Source organism: Canis lupus, chromosome 10 (genome assembly GCF_048164855.1).
Source record: "Canis lupus baileyi chromosome 10, mCanLup2.hap1, whole genome shotgun sequence".
Taxonomy (NCBI): domain Eukaryota; kingdom Metazoa; phylum Chordata; class Mammalia; order Carnivora; family Canidae; genus Canis; species Canis lupus.
In genome coordinates this window covers 3,150,721-3,164,031 of record NC_132847.1, presented here as the reverse complement: position 1 = coordinate 3,164,031, position 13,311 = coordinate 3,150,721, and the positions used below count along the sequence as shown (strand labels likewise).

The 13,311-nt window shown below is 56.6% G+C and overlaps 1 protein-coding gene across 1 annotated transcript in view; it reads right to left on the bottom strand.

Annotated features, from left to right (window-relative positions):
* The window catches only part of ADAMTS2 (ADAM metallopeptidase with thrombospondin type 1 motif 2), a 224,684-nt gene extending 212,752 nt beyond the window's left edge, over positions 1-11,932 (bottom strand). The window contains exons 1-2 of the mRNA XM_072840552.1: positions 11,737-11,932; positions 10,335-10,729 (exon numbers count right to left, since the gene is read on the bottom strand). Of these exons, the coding sequence (XP_072696653.1) occupies positions 10,335-10,729; positions 11,737-11,866 (525 nt within the window). The 5' untranslated portion in view covers positions 11,867-11,932. The remainder of the gene's footprint in view (positions 1-10,334; positions 10,730-11,736) is intronic.
* Positions 11,933-13,311: the final 1,379 nt, after the last annotated feature.

Below are 13,311 nucleotides of genomic sequence, written 5' to 3'. Positions count from 1 at the left end.
GATTCTTGCCACCCAAAATGTCTTCAAAAAATCACACCATAATGGCAAAAAAATTATGGTGTGTGCGCAAAGGCACAGAGACAACAGAGTATGCAGCTTTGGCGTCAATGACGAATGCCCCTGGAGGAATGACTGTAACTCTGCACTTTACCAAAGAGAGGAAGACACCCAGAAGTGAAGGAGACAGTCACATGCTAAGTAAGCCAAGCAAGTGAGAAGGGAGGAATGGCCCACTGTTTGGAGCAACCAGGGGCAGGGTGGCTGGTGTCTACACCTATTAAGACTGTAGTTAAGGTGCCATGGCGCGGTTTAATTGGGAATGTCCAGTGTGCCCTGTAATTGATGGCACCTTAGAACGGATGAAATGCACAAATGGCCAACATTTCCCAAACCCTTGACTTGGGGGCTAAGTGCCTATTGTCCACTCATCCTTCCAATGTCCAGCAAGGAGGGTGTAGATAGCATTCCCCCCCTTTGCAAGCCAAAGGAAAGAGGTTTCGTGGCATTTCAGCTCATGTCCAGGCTGCCCAGCTCTGCAGGGTACAGATGACCATGTGACACAGCAGCCTCCAGTCCACACCATGTCCACACCATGTCCATGCTCACTCGAAACCTGCAAGGCAACGTGGGGCAGTTCAGGGCCCACCTAGCCCCTCTGCACTGCCTAGGCTTGGGTTCTGGATGCCAGAGTTTCCTCTGCCTTCAAGCAAAAGCTGTGTGCCCCACTCCACAGGCCTAGAGTAGATGTGCACTGTAATTGAAATTCATGGATGAGCCCGAGGAGCCAGCTCCAAGCTCTGTAATAACTTCTCCATATTAATGGCAGCACCGCAGACCCGGTGGACAGTTGACATTTAGTATGAAACATAAGCAGCAGAACAAGAGGCTCCTACCTGGGCCCTCCCATTCCAAAGCGCCTGCCAGTTGGGGGAAGTGGGGGCCCACGGTGGTGCCAAGATTCGGAGGGCTAGGGTCTTCCTCTCCCCTCAGGACCTCTACCCCTTCTCAGTACCGCCCCCCCCCCGCTGCTGGAAACCCCTGCCAAGAACACACATGAACATACATACACACTCACATTCGAATGCACATGCTCACTCAGGTGGACATACATGTACACCTACAGACACACATGCACACTCACACCTATGCACACACTCACATGTTCATTCCAATGCATAGAATCACATGCATAAGCACACATTCACGTGCAGATACATATCACATCACACTCATACAGATATGCATGCACATGCACCCACATCCCCACCATAGGCACACAAACATGCACATATGTTCCCCAGGCTGCCCAAGCAGGGGAGGGCAGTGAGGGTAATGAAGGATTGTTAGTACAGACCCAGGGTCCCAGAAAGGGACCCACATGCATCTGTCCCTATGGATTTCCGCAACCAGAGTGGGGAGGCCCAGGTCACAGCTCAGGCCAGCACACAGCAAAGCCAGCCTGGATGCTAAGTGGGCACACCAGGCCACGGGGCGTGTTCCTGTGGCTCAGAGCAGATGAGCTCTTCAAGGACTGCTCACGCTGGCTTCCGCACTCATGGTCCTCAGTGGCCTAGGTGATGATCTGGTCTTTCCCACCTCTGGGCCGACCCCTGGCATCACTCCATACTCACCAAGTGCTGAGGGCCCAAGGGGACAGGTAGCCAGGGCTGGCCATGGGGCAGAAAGAGCCTGAAGTTGGTCAACACGTGAACGGGAGGCACCATTACATCCACAACCAGTGCCAGAAACACACGGGACCACGCGGCAGAGTTAGGGGAGGGGATGGCAAGGTGATGGGGAGAACTCGGGAAGAGCTGGCCTCCCTGGGCTCAGGCTCAGGGATCAGACACCGACTATGCTGGCCCTTCGTGAGGGGCCGAGCTGGGCTCCACTCTGCCCTTCCCTAGAGGATTCCACGGAGAGAGGCAACCCCACACCGCGACAGCCCACAGGCACAGGTCCCAGTAACACGCGGGGCCTAGCCTTCCTCATCTGTAAAAGGGCCATAACAAGGACGACTGCAGGGACTGGGACACGGGCAGCGGGGGTTGCGGGTGTAGACCATGATCCTCTGACGGCCTTCCCTTGAGGGCCGCGCGGGCAGCAGGGCCGGCAGCGGCAGAGGCGCGGAGCGGGGTCGAGCGCGAGGCGCCCTCGGGGTGGTCCCGGCTCTCGGCGCCGCGACGTGGCCAGATCAGAGCCAGTCCGCGCCTGGCATTCCTGGGCCACAGTGATTGGCTACGGAAACGTCCCGTGACCTAATCCCGACCAGGCAGAATGAAGCTCAAGCCTGGCGGGAACCTCCAAAAAATAGCTTCCCTTTCCCGCCAGGCCAGCTCTCGGAGTGTGAGGGTGCGGACGGCCGCAGCCCCTGGTCCCCCAAGGAACAGAGTCACACAGGGGAGGAAAACAGGACGATGGGGCCCAAGGGTACACTCCATCCCCGAACTGCCTACCGAATCCCATGACTTCTCAGACGTCCTTTTTTCTGTGGTTAAATACACATAATGTAAAACTTACCATCTTAACCATTTTTAGTGTAGTTCAATGCTATTAAATACATCCAAAATGTGGCACAACTGTCACCAGACCTCTTTTTCTCTTGTAAAGCTGAAACTCTGTAACCATTCACAATAGCCCCCATTCCCCTCTTCCCCATAGTCCCTGGCAACCATCTATGGTTGTCTATGGCTGTCTATGATTTTAAGGACTCTAGGTGCCTCAGATGAGTCTGGGTTTCAGACCACTGATGCACCTATGCATCAGTGCATAGGCCTGGGGGCCACCACAAGGCAAATGGGTCACAGACTGCTACTCTGCGACCTGGAGCTCGAACCCCTGACAAGTCAGCCTCCATCAGGGCAGCCACAGGTCCATGCACGTCCCTACCCCGCCCAGGCAAGGAAGAACACCTAGGAAGCTCCATCTTTTCCACCGGATCACTCCCAGTGAGAAGTGGTGGGGAGGCCAGCCAAAGGCTGTGGACGCCTGGAAGGGGGCATGGGATGGTTGTGATGAAGTCAGGCTGGGTTCTCAGCAAGTTCCCCAGCCGCTGCCGGCAAGGAGTCCTGGCCCTCTAATGATCCTGCTGCCAGTACACCTCCCAACACTTCCACACCTGCCTCTGGAGGCTCTTGTGAGGGGACCTCAGGGCCCACACGGGGGTCTTCACCTGGGCTTGTTTGCCCAAACCATATCAACAGACTCAGAAACACAGTTTCTCTGAAGGAGAAATGGGAGGCTCAGCAGCAAGGAGCCCACACTCCCAGGAGGCAACAATCTCTCAAGGGATGTAGGGCTTGGACTTGCCGGGGTCCCCACCTCTCCCTTCTCCAGCCCTGTCCCCTCACTTGTGTCTGCTTCCCGTCTGGCCCCTAAGACACGTGGAGTTGCCCTGGAAGGGTCCCCAAAACAGTTAACTTCAGCCCCCAGTTCCCACATGGACAAACTGAGGCCAATGACGGGAGGATCTGCCAGAGTCACAAGATGACTTGCCAGAGCCCAGACCAACATCTCCTCCCTCCACCCAAATCTTCCCCATATAGGACTAGGAAGTGGGGTGGTCTTCCTCACCCTACTTAGTTTGATTTAGACCAAGGGTTTTGAACTCAGGTTTCATAAACCCCAAAGCAGGGGCAGGAAAACTATAAAACCACATGCTGTGCACAAGAGCTTTCCTATGGGAAAGGAGGCACAGCTTTCAGCCATTGTCCAAGGGGGCTGTCCCCAGTGAGTGTGGGCATTCTGGGATTGGCAAGAGAGCAGATGAAGCAAGACAGGCCAGGGTGAGCACTGGCGGGTGCGGGGCCTCAGGGACAAGCCTACATAGGCTTCCAGTCCCCGCTTCCTGGGAACTCTCATTTCACAGCTCCCAACTGAGTTCTGCCCAGCCAGAGCTGGGCCCTGCAAACATAGCTGGGTACATGTTATCCATGGCACGTTACCAAGAAGCAGAGGGTGCAGCATGGCATGTGAATGTCTAGTATGGCTTCCTGGATGAAATGCCATTTAGCTGAGACCTAGAGAGTAACCTAAAGATGAAGGGATAAGAGTGGTCCAGGTAAGGGCACAGCATATGCAAAGGCTGTAAGCTGGGGGCATCCTGTGTTGGAGGAACTAAAAGATAAGTGTGATGAGGCACAGGCATGACGGAGACACAGTGACAGACAAAACTAGAGGCCACTGGGCCAGGTCATAGGTGGCCTTAAATGCCAGGCCAGTGGATTTGAATGTTTGTCCAGGTTTGGATTTTTTTAAAGATTTTATTGATTGATTCATGAGAGACACAGAGAGAGGCAGAGACACAGGCAGAGGGAGAAGCAGGCTCCCTGTGGGGAGCCCAGTGTGGGACTTGATCCCAGGACCCCGGGATCTTGCCCTGAGCCAAAGGCAGATGCTCATCCACTGAGCCACCCAGGTGCCCCAATGTTTGGATTTTTTTTTAAGGGCACTTAGAATCATTGAAAGATCTTATTAAGCAAAAGAGTGCCGTGATTTAATATATGGCTTATAAAAATCAGCATGGCTGCTGTGTGAAGAAATAGTTGCTGGGGAGACACCAATGAGCAGCAGCGGAGGAACATAGGCTCAAGAGACAGGGCTTGGGGTCAGGAGTGGTGGAGAGATGGAAACTGGGATAAAGTCTAGAGATGTCTAGGATGGCGGTCTACTGGATGTGGGGGGTCATGGACAGGGATCAAAGGAGTGATCCTGGAAATCAAACCCCGAGTCAGCTCTGCACTCAGTGCATTCAGTGCAGAGTCTGCTTAAGATTCTCTCTCTTGAGCTCTCGAGCTATCTCTCTCTAAAATAAACAAATAAAATCTTTAAAAAAAAAAAAAAAAAAAAAAAAAGGCTGGACAGAGTAGGGGCCTGGCCAAGAGGGCAGCCTAGCAGGGGAGCCTCAGTCTTGGGGCCCTCTGAACCTCTGACATACAATGAGGATCAAGCCCCCAGGGAGGTGTGTACACTGGCCCCCCCCAGATCTCAGGATGGGACCAGACCTTAGAAGCCAGACCCTTCCTACTGCCCAGCCCATGAAGACTTCTACCCATGGGCTCTGTCAGGCTCTATCAGGCCAGAGAAGTCTCCACAGCTGCACTGAGGTAGGAGGCAGAGGTGGGATAGGGTGCTTCGGTCCCACTGGAGTCCCTGCTGCCATCATCCAGCTGTGAAGACTCGGGCAACCTGCCAGGAACTTCAGGCTGGAGCAGGTCAGCCATGTGTCAGCAAGCACTCAGCCACCAGGCCTGCTCCCAGCTCCCACAAACAGACAACACCCCGACTGAGAAGGTCTCTGGGAGTCAAAACAGGAAAGTTAAGAAATGTTTTAAATAAATGCATTTCTTCATTTTGAGTCTTTTTGTTGGCATGCAAAAAAAAAAGACAATAAAATGTAGTGAGCAGGATCTTGGAATCAGGCAGACATGCATTTAAATACTGGCTGCAAAGTTTGAAGCAAGCTCTCAGCATTTGGAGCCTCAGTTCTTTCACCCATAGAATGGGGATAATATCAGGCATAGGCCATAGGATGTTGTAAGGACTGAACAAGGTGAAGCAGGCATAAGGCACTCAGCAGGGAGCCTGGCACATAGCACATAGTCGAGGTAAGCAAACTATGACTTACTATTATTACCTTTATGCCAATAGGCTTCTCATTGGATTTTCAAAAGATTTTATTTATTTATTAGAGAGAGAGAGTGTGTGTGTGCATGAGTGGGAGGGAAAGGCAGAGGGAAAGAGAGAAGCAAACTACCCACTGAGCAGGGAGTCAGATGCCAGGCTTGATCCCAGGACCCTAGGATCCTGACCTGAGCGAAAGGCAGATGCTTAACTGAATGAGCAACCCAGGCATCTCCTAATTGGGTTTTTAATGAGCACATATGAATAATATGAAATTATGGGGCCTGAAAGGTACTAGGAGACTATAGCAATGTGACATATAAGAATCCTTTGTTAAGCATAATTTTCTAATGCATCATGAAAAGACAAACCTTAACCTTTCCCTGTGAATATTATGAACAACTTCTGTCTAGTGGCTGTAGAAAAAAAAAACTGGAAGCTATACATTTACCAGCCTCTCTAGGAATAAAGTGCACACACAGTATGCCTTATGAAGCATGTCTTCACGTGGCATTTCTTGAGTGTGTATCTCTACCTGATTCCAGAAGAATCTACATCTTGGCGGGCTCAGAATCCCAATCTCATACCAACTGAAGGAACAGCACTCTTCTGCTCTCTGTTTCTGGGTCTCTGCAAATCCCATGTCCTACCTGATTCTCACAGGAGCACCAAACCTCAGGCTGGCCAGAGTGAGACCCAGGACTCAGCTGGAATTAATCAGGAAAAGATGTCAGCCAGACACTGCTGTGGCCCCTGGACTCACTGCAGAACAAAGCCAACACATAGGAAGAAAGAGGCAAGTGTCCTCATGACCTAGCGGGGGCACCTGGATTCAGCCATGCCTGAAGACTTATCATTATGTGAACTAATCACTTCTCGTTTTTTGTTTAAACTAATTTAAGCTGCCTGTCACTTGTAACTGAAAAGATTCTGGCAGAGTGAAATGAGAATCCCCTCAATTAGGAGACTGCTGTCCACAGAAAACAAAGCTACCATTGCCTTCCTTTATTTTTAAGATTTTACTTATTTATTTTTAGAGAACACACACAAGCAAACAGAGGGGCAGAGGGAGAGAGAGAACCCCATGCAGACACCACACTGAGCATGGAGCCCAATGTGGAGCTCAATCCCATGACTCGAGATAATGATCTGAGCTGAAACCAAGAGTGGGACACCTACTGAGCCACCCAGGTGCCCCTACTGCTGCCTTCCATTAAAGTAGAGAAACAAACTCAGGGCCAGGCGAGGAGATAAGTAAAGGAGCTGAACAGGCCAGGAGCAGGACATTAGGCCTGAAAGGCCTGCAGCTCTCAGGAGAGGCATGTCCCACCCTAAGCCTCTAAATGTAAGCTACAGGACCCCAACTGCCTGCCGGGACCCTGCTCTAGGGTTTTTCGTCAGGAAGGCATGTTCTGCAAAGAAGGGGTTCCATGGTCCCATCTATGTGGGAAATGATGGAGGACTTAGAGTATGAGACATTTATTTATTACAGAACTTCTCAAAGATCCCAGTGGGCCCCCCAAATCTCCCAAGCTGAAGGCAAGCGGCAGCCTTTCCCACATCAGTTGTCTGATGAAACCCATTTGCTACAAGCAACCTGTGCTGGAATCTGTAGAACTCTCTCCCACAGAAATGAGGCTGTTGAGCCTTGCTTGTCAAAGGGTGGCCTGTGGCCCAGCAGCATTAACCTGGGAGCTTATAAGAAATGCAGAACTTGGGGTGTCTGGGTGGCTCAGTCAGTTAAGCATCCAATTCTTCATTTTGACTCAGGTCATGATCCCGGCATTGTGAGATCAAGCCCTGCTTTGGGCTCCACACTGTGTGTGGAGCCTACTTAAGATTCTCTCTCGCCCTCTCCCCTCTGCCATTTTCTGCCCACTCATGCTCTCTCTCTCTAAGGAAAAAAAAAAAAAAGAGTGGTGACCGGGTAACTCAATCAGTTAAACATCTGCCTTCGGCTCAGGTCGTAACCCCAGGGTCCTGGGATTGAGCTTGCATCAGGCTCCCTGCTCAATGGGAAGTCTGCCTCTCTCTCTCCACCTGCCTCTCCCCCAGCTCATGCTCCCACTCTCTTTCTCTCCCTCCCTCTCTCTCTCTTTCAAATAAAGAAATAAAATCTTGCAAAGAAAAAAAAAGAAAGAAAGAAATGCAGCACTTTAGCCCACCCACACCCCCCTCCCATGTGTAGAACAAGGACCAGCATTTTAACAAGATCCCCAGGGATTTGCATGGACACCACAGACTGACACACCTGTTTCAGTGTGTTTTTCTATCGATGAAGGAAGAGCAGAAGCTTCAGAGGTGAGGCCTGTGCGGCATGGTAGTTAAGAGCCTGGGTAGCTGGGACAGTGAGATGCATTTCTCCATATAAGGCCTATTGAAAGGGTAGTGCCCATTTCAGTGTCTTCACCCCCCAGACTTGGGAGCAGCTCTCTCCAAGGGGCTGGAGAGAACCAGGCCAGATTCCTGCCATTATGGGCTAGGTGGTCTTGGGCAAGTCACTCAACCTCCTAGAGCCTCATCTCCCCATCTGCAATCCAGGGAGGAAAATCAGTGGCTCCAGGTCAGCCAGGGGGCAGAGGGATAACTGGAACCGAGACTGCACCATGTACAAAGCCCCAGGCCTACTAGTGATGCACAGAGAGGCCCAAAAGGTTAAGGAATTAATTGGTATAAAATGAGAAGAGACACACACACCAACATGAAAGAAAGGAAAGAAAGAAGGAAGAAAAAGGGAAGAAAAAGGGAAGGGAAGGGAAAGGAAGGGAAGGGGAGAGGAGTAAGAGTAAAGAACTAATATTAATGCCCCATTGTCTCTGGGCCCTATTTCATTGACAGCATTCAAGGCCCCTCAGACAAGCCCCAGCCCTTCTTCCAATTCCAGTCTGCTTTCCAGCTGTCTTGCAGCTGCACAGGTGTGTGTCCATACTTGAGACATCTCACCATGCCTGTCCTGACCAGGCCAATGAATACCTGGTACCTCTGCACAGGTTCTTCTTCCCTCTGCTAAGATTGCCAACCTGCACCTTTGCCTACTGCCAACCCATTCTTCAAATAGCCCCCAGGAGCATGGCATCAGAGCCTTGGACAGAGTGCCCCTCAGCCCATCAGTGGCCTGGAGCCCCAGGTGGCGCAGGGCCAGCTGTACCTCCAACCGGGACAGCAGACAAATGGCATTAGGGACCTTGTGGCTAAACAAATAACTCACCAAAGGACAGATGAAGGGATGATGCAGCGACAAAGCCTCCCTGAAATGCTCTCCATCAGGAATTTCTTAGTACACAGGAGCTGGCCCACCTACAGACTGCATCTGTGTCAACTCCCCCAACCCCTGGAGTCCCCAGCACCAACTGGCTTTTATTTCGGAAATTCACCTGCAGCATAAAATGAGACACACCTGTGAGGCCCAGCATGGCCTCAGAGACAATGGACATAAAAAGGGCTGCCCAAGGATAACCCAACTCCTCCAAGGACATTTATAGTTGTTTGCAGCATGCCTGGGTTCTAACTAAATCCAGCCAAAGGCAGTGATTTTCCGAAGCAACAAGTGACATTTCCTGTGTCTCCATAAAAAGAACACCAGCGGTTGTGGGGCTCTGGTGTAATTGCTGGCTCTGCAGGCAGCAGGACGAGCCTAAGGACAGGGGGCTCAGGGGCCAGCAAGGCTGGGACAGCGGCCACTTGCACGGAACAGGAGTGCCCTGAGCGGCAATTAGAGCAGAACCCATGGTGGGAGGCTTCAGATGTCTGGGCAGCACTGCCAGCCTGACCACCGCACCCCCAATCCAAAATAGAAAACTGCAGTGGTTTCTGCCGCGTGCCAGGCCCTGGGGCGGCTGGACAGAGCACCACCAATGTCAGCCTCCTCCCTGAGCATCAATCCAGGCTTCCTCTGAGGCCCCCTCAGGCCAAGCCACGGTTCCTCTGGGCCCCTGGAAACAGGAAAATGTTCCAGGGATCCAGTCACACCGGGTGGCCCATGCAGTCCCAGTGGAGGACTCAGCCTCTCTCCTGTCCTTCAGAGGCTGCCCATGGACATCAGAGCCTGCATTTCCAAATGCTCCCCTTGGCTCAAAATAGAGAAAACCGACTTTTCAAATTACCAGCTGGAGTTCAACAGGAAACCACAGCATAAAAATCAGTGGCTTCAGGTCAGCCAGGGGGCAGAGGGATAACTGGGCATTTCAGCACCACTGCCTGCTCGCTGGGCTGACACCCCCTGCGCACACACATCACACATGCTACAATGCCCATGGACATACACTCCGCAGATACTCTGACACCCAAAGGAGCAGAAACCTACAGATGCACACATGCACAGTACACATATTAGCATAGGTGCACAAGTACCCAGATCGGAGTACACACCCACATTCCAAAATGTGTGTCCACGTGCAGACACACGCACTGGCAGAGATGTTCACACACCTGGTTATAACAGGAAGACCTGTGTCCAGCGGGTATTAGGGAGACCACCCTCTTGCCATTTGAGCAGAGCTTTGGAGACCCTGACCCACTGCATAATCACTCCTCTCGGACCAATCGAAATAACTTGCCTTCTTGCCAACCCCTCGGTTCAGTGCCTGGTGGTCCCTACAACACAGGGGTGCAAAGGACATCCTCAGTGCAGGACTTGGAGTCACAGGTCACCAGCTTCCAAGTCCCGGGGCAAGAGCAGTGGGCAGAAAGGAGCCCACGAAGGGAGTACTCACCAGTCCGTCGCAGTTGCTGAGCGCCACGGAGGAGGCTTCAGCCAGGCCCGCCACGTCTCCGACGTAGAGGCACGTCCCAAGCAGGGGCTCCACGCGGGTGGCGCCCGACTCGCTTTGCCACTCCACGGTGGCGCCAGGCGCCACGAGGCGGGCATTGGGCCGCAGCCGCAGGTGCAGGTCTCGGCCGAAGACCGTGACATTGTAGAAGAGGCGGCCGCCGGGGTCCTCCTCGTGGTCTCCAGGTAAGCCCGGGGTCTGGACTGGGGCCGCCCTGCGGGCGCGTACTCCCGCCTGGGCCGACGCCGCCGACACCACGTGGGACACCAGGCGGCCCTGGGCGTCAGTGCGCACCGGCACCGCCAGGATGCGCTCAGCTCCGCGCCCCAGGGGCCGGCCTGCAACGGGAAGGGGCGTTAGACCCGCCAGGACCTCGGCGCCCAGGAGCCCAGCCGCCCAGCCCCGCATCCCCCCGCACCCCACCCCCGCCCCATCACCACCGCTGCGAAGGGGAGGGCTCTCTGCCAGGCAACCCCTAGAAACTAGCCTGCACCTCCCGGCCTTCTTCCAACTGGGAAGGGGCGCTAACAGGGCCACCCCTCTGGAGCCCTGCCCCCCCCAGGCGGTCCCCCTCTGGGACCCTGCCAGCCAAGCGTTCTGCCCCCTGCCCCGCTCCGGGCTGGGGCTGCCCTGGGGACGGCCCCGTCAGAGCGCCCCCGCCCCTTGAACCTACCGTCCTCGGCAGGACGCGGGGCTGCTCCGAGACCGCTGCGGGTCGGCCCCTCCCCCGTGCGCCTAGCCTCTACCCCTCCGCGCCCGCCGCCCGGGCGCCCTCGCCGCTCGCCTCCGGAGCGGCGGGGACTCGGCTCCCCCGGGCACGCGCGGCCTGCCCTCCGTGTCCAGCTCTCGGTGGGACCAATGCCGGGACGCCCTCCCCGCGCGCCCGAAGGCAGGGAAGGGTGGAGCGGGGTCCCTCGGGTCCTCGGGGATTCCCTCCGGGGCGCCGCGCAGTCCCCAAGGACCCAAGGCGGCGCGCTCAGCACCCGGCTCCTCCCGAGCGTCCCCGGACGCGAGCCCCGGCGCCGCCTCGCCCCGGCACCCCGGGACCCGCCGGGGCCCGCGCTGCGCTCCCTGCCGCGGGGCTTTCCCGGCCCTCCATCCCCTCGCTCCGCGTCCCGGGAGCCGCGAACACGCCGAGGTTCCCCCCGGCCGGAGGAGCTCGGGCGCGCCGCGGGGCGCCCCCTGCGCGACCAACCCGGCCCCGAAGTTGGCCAACTTGGCCCCGGGCGGGGCGCGCGGAGTTTGCCCAAGTCGGGCTAGACGCCACCTGGGGAGGGGGCGGCGGAGCTCGCGGGGCGGGGCCCGGCGGCCGGGGTCGGCGGCGCGGGGGCCCGGCCGCACCTACCCGGGGGGGCGGCGGCGGCGGCGAGCCGGGCGTCCGCGGGCGGCGGCGGCAGCAGGAGCGGCGGCGGCAGCAGCAGCAGCAGCAGCGCGGGGCAGAGCAGGCGGCGAGCGGCTCCCGCCGGCGGATCCATGGCAGCCGGACCGCAGCCGGGGCCCCGCACTCGCTGCCGGCGCGAAAGTTCCCCGCGCGCCGCCCAGCCCACATCTGGGGGCAGCTGGAGCCGCCCGCAGCTGCAGCACCGCAGGGCGCGGGGCGGAGGAGGCGAGGCGCGGAGGGGAGGGGAGGGGAGGGGCGGGCGGGGAGCGCGGAGGGGAGGCGGGGAGAGGGAAGGAGCGAGCGAGCGAGGGAGGCAGGAGGGAGGAGAAGGCGAGCGAGGGGAGGGCGGGGACGGCGGGCGCCTCAGCCTGCGGTGACCCGGCGCTTCTTGGCGCGGCCGCCGCCGCCGCCGCCGCCGCCGCCCCCCCCGCCCCCGCCCGCCCCCCTCCTCTCGCCGCCGCCGCCGCCGCCGCGGCGAAGCAGAGACACCCCGAGGCGGAGGCAGAGCAGCCCCGCCGGCCGGGCGCGGGGAGCCCTGCCTCCGGCCCCGATCGGGCGTGCCCCGCGCCCTGGCGGCGCACAACCTCGAGGCAAGGCGCCTGCCGGAGCATCCCCACCCGGAGAGTCCTTGGGGCGCCTGGGTCGCGCCCATCCGCCGCGGGGCGCAAAGAGCTGCCTCCCCCTCTCCGGGCGCCCTCGGGCAGGACAGGGCGCAGGAATGGGACCGGGTTGGGGAGGCCTGAGATGGAAACTCCAGAGGCTGGAAGACGCTTTTACAGGAGCGAGCGTGCACTGCAGGCAATATCCCAAATACCAACTTTTACCCTTACAGAGAGACAGACGCAAGATTCCTTCCTCTCCAGGAAGTTCCTGTCCCCTCCAGCTGTCTCCCCATCCCTCTGTGGCAGCCTCTGAATACAGCCCCCTCCACCTAGAAGAGGGCCCCCTCCCTCCAGCGCTCAGTCAGGCTGCTGCCCTCACCTGCCCAGCATCCCGGAGCCTCCTGGCCTTTGCACTCCCAGGCCTGCCTCAAATAGCCTCTCTGCACTCCACCCACCTTTTCCAACTCAGCATCCAAGGCATCCATCCCTCTACATCCTGGAGCAAGTTGGCTGTCAAAGCCCATCCCCAGATGGAATCCTTCCTCTCCAGCACAGCCTTCCCGCTGCTGCAGCCTGGATTCACTCTCCTACCTCCTGTCCCTCAGCACAGTGACTCTCCTTCCCCAGGTCCCACCCAGAAAACCCTAGTAGACATGTGTCTGTAGGAATATCTGTGCTCTGTGTTCCCAGACCACTGCCTCATTTGCTTGGATGGTGGATACCTGTCCTTTTGGATTTTCTCAGTTGCCCTGCCTCGGACCTGTGTGGGCAGGGCTTTAGGGTCAGCCTTGGTCAAGCAGGGTCTGGTGACTCGGGCCCCTCCCTGCTGGCCAGGAAGGCCCAGTCTTATGGGGAAACACATGACTTGCACAACTTGCTCTAGCTGTGATTTTGCATCCCTGGTTCTGTCATCTTCAGACACATGTCTATCAGACAC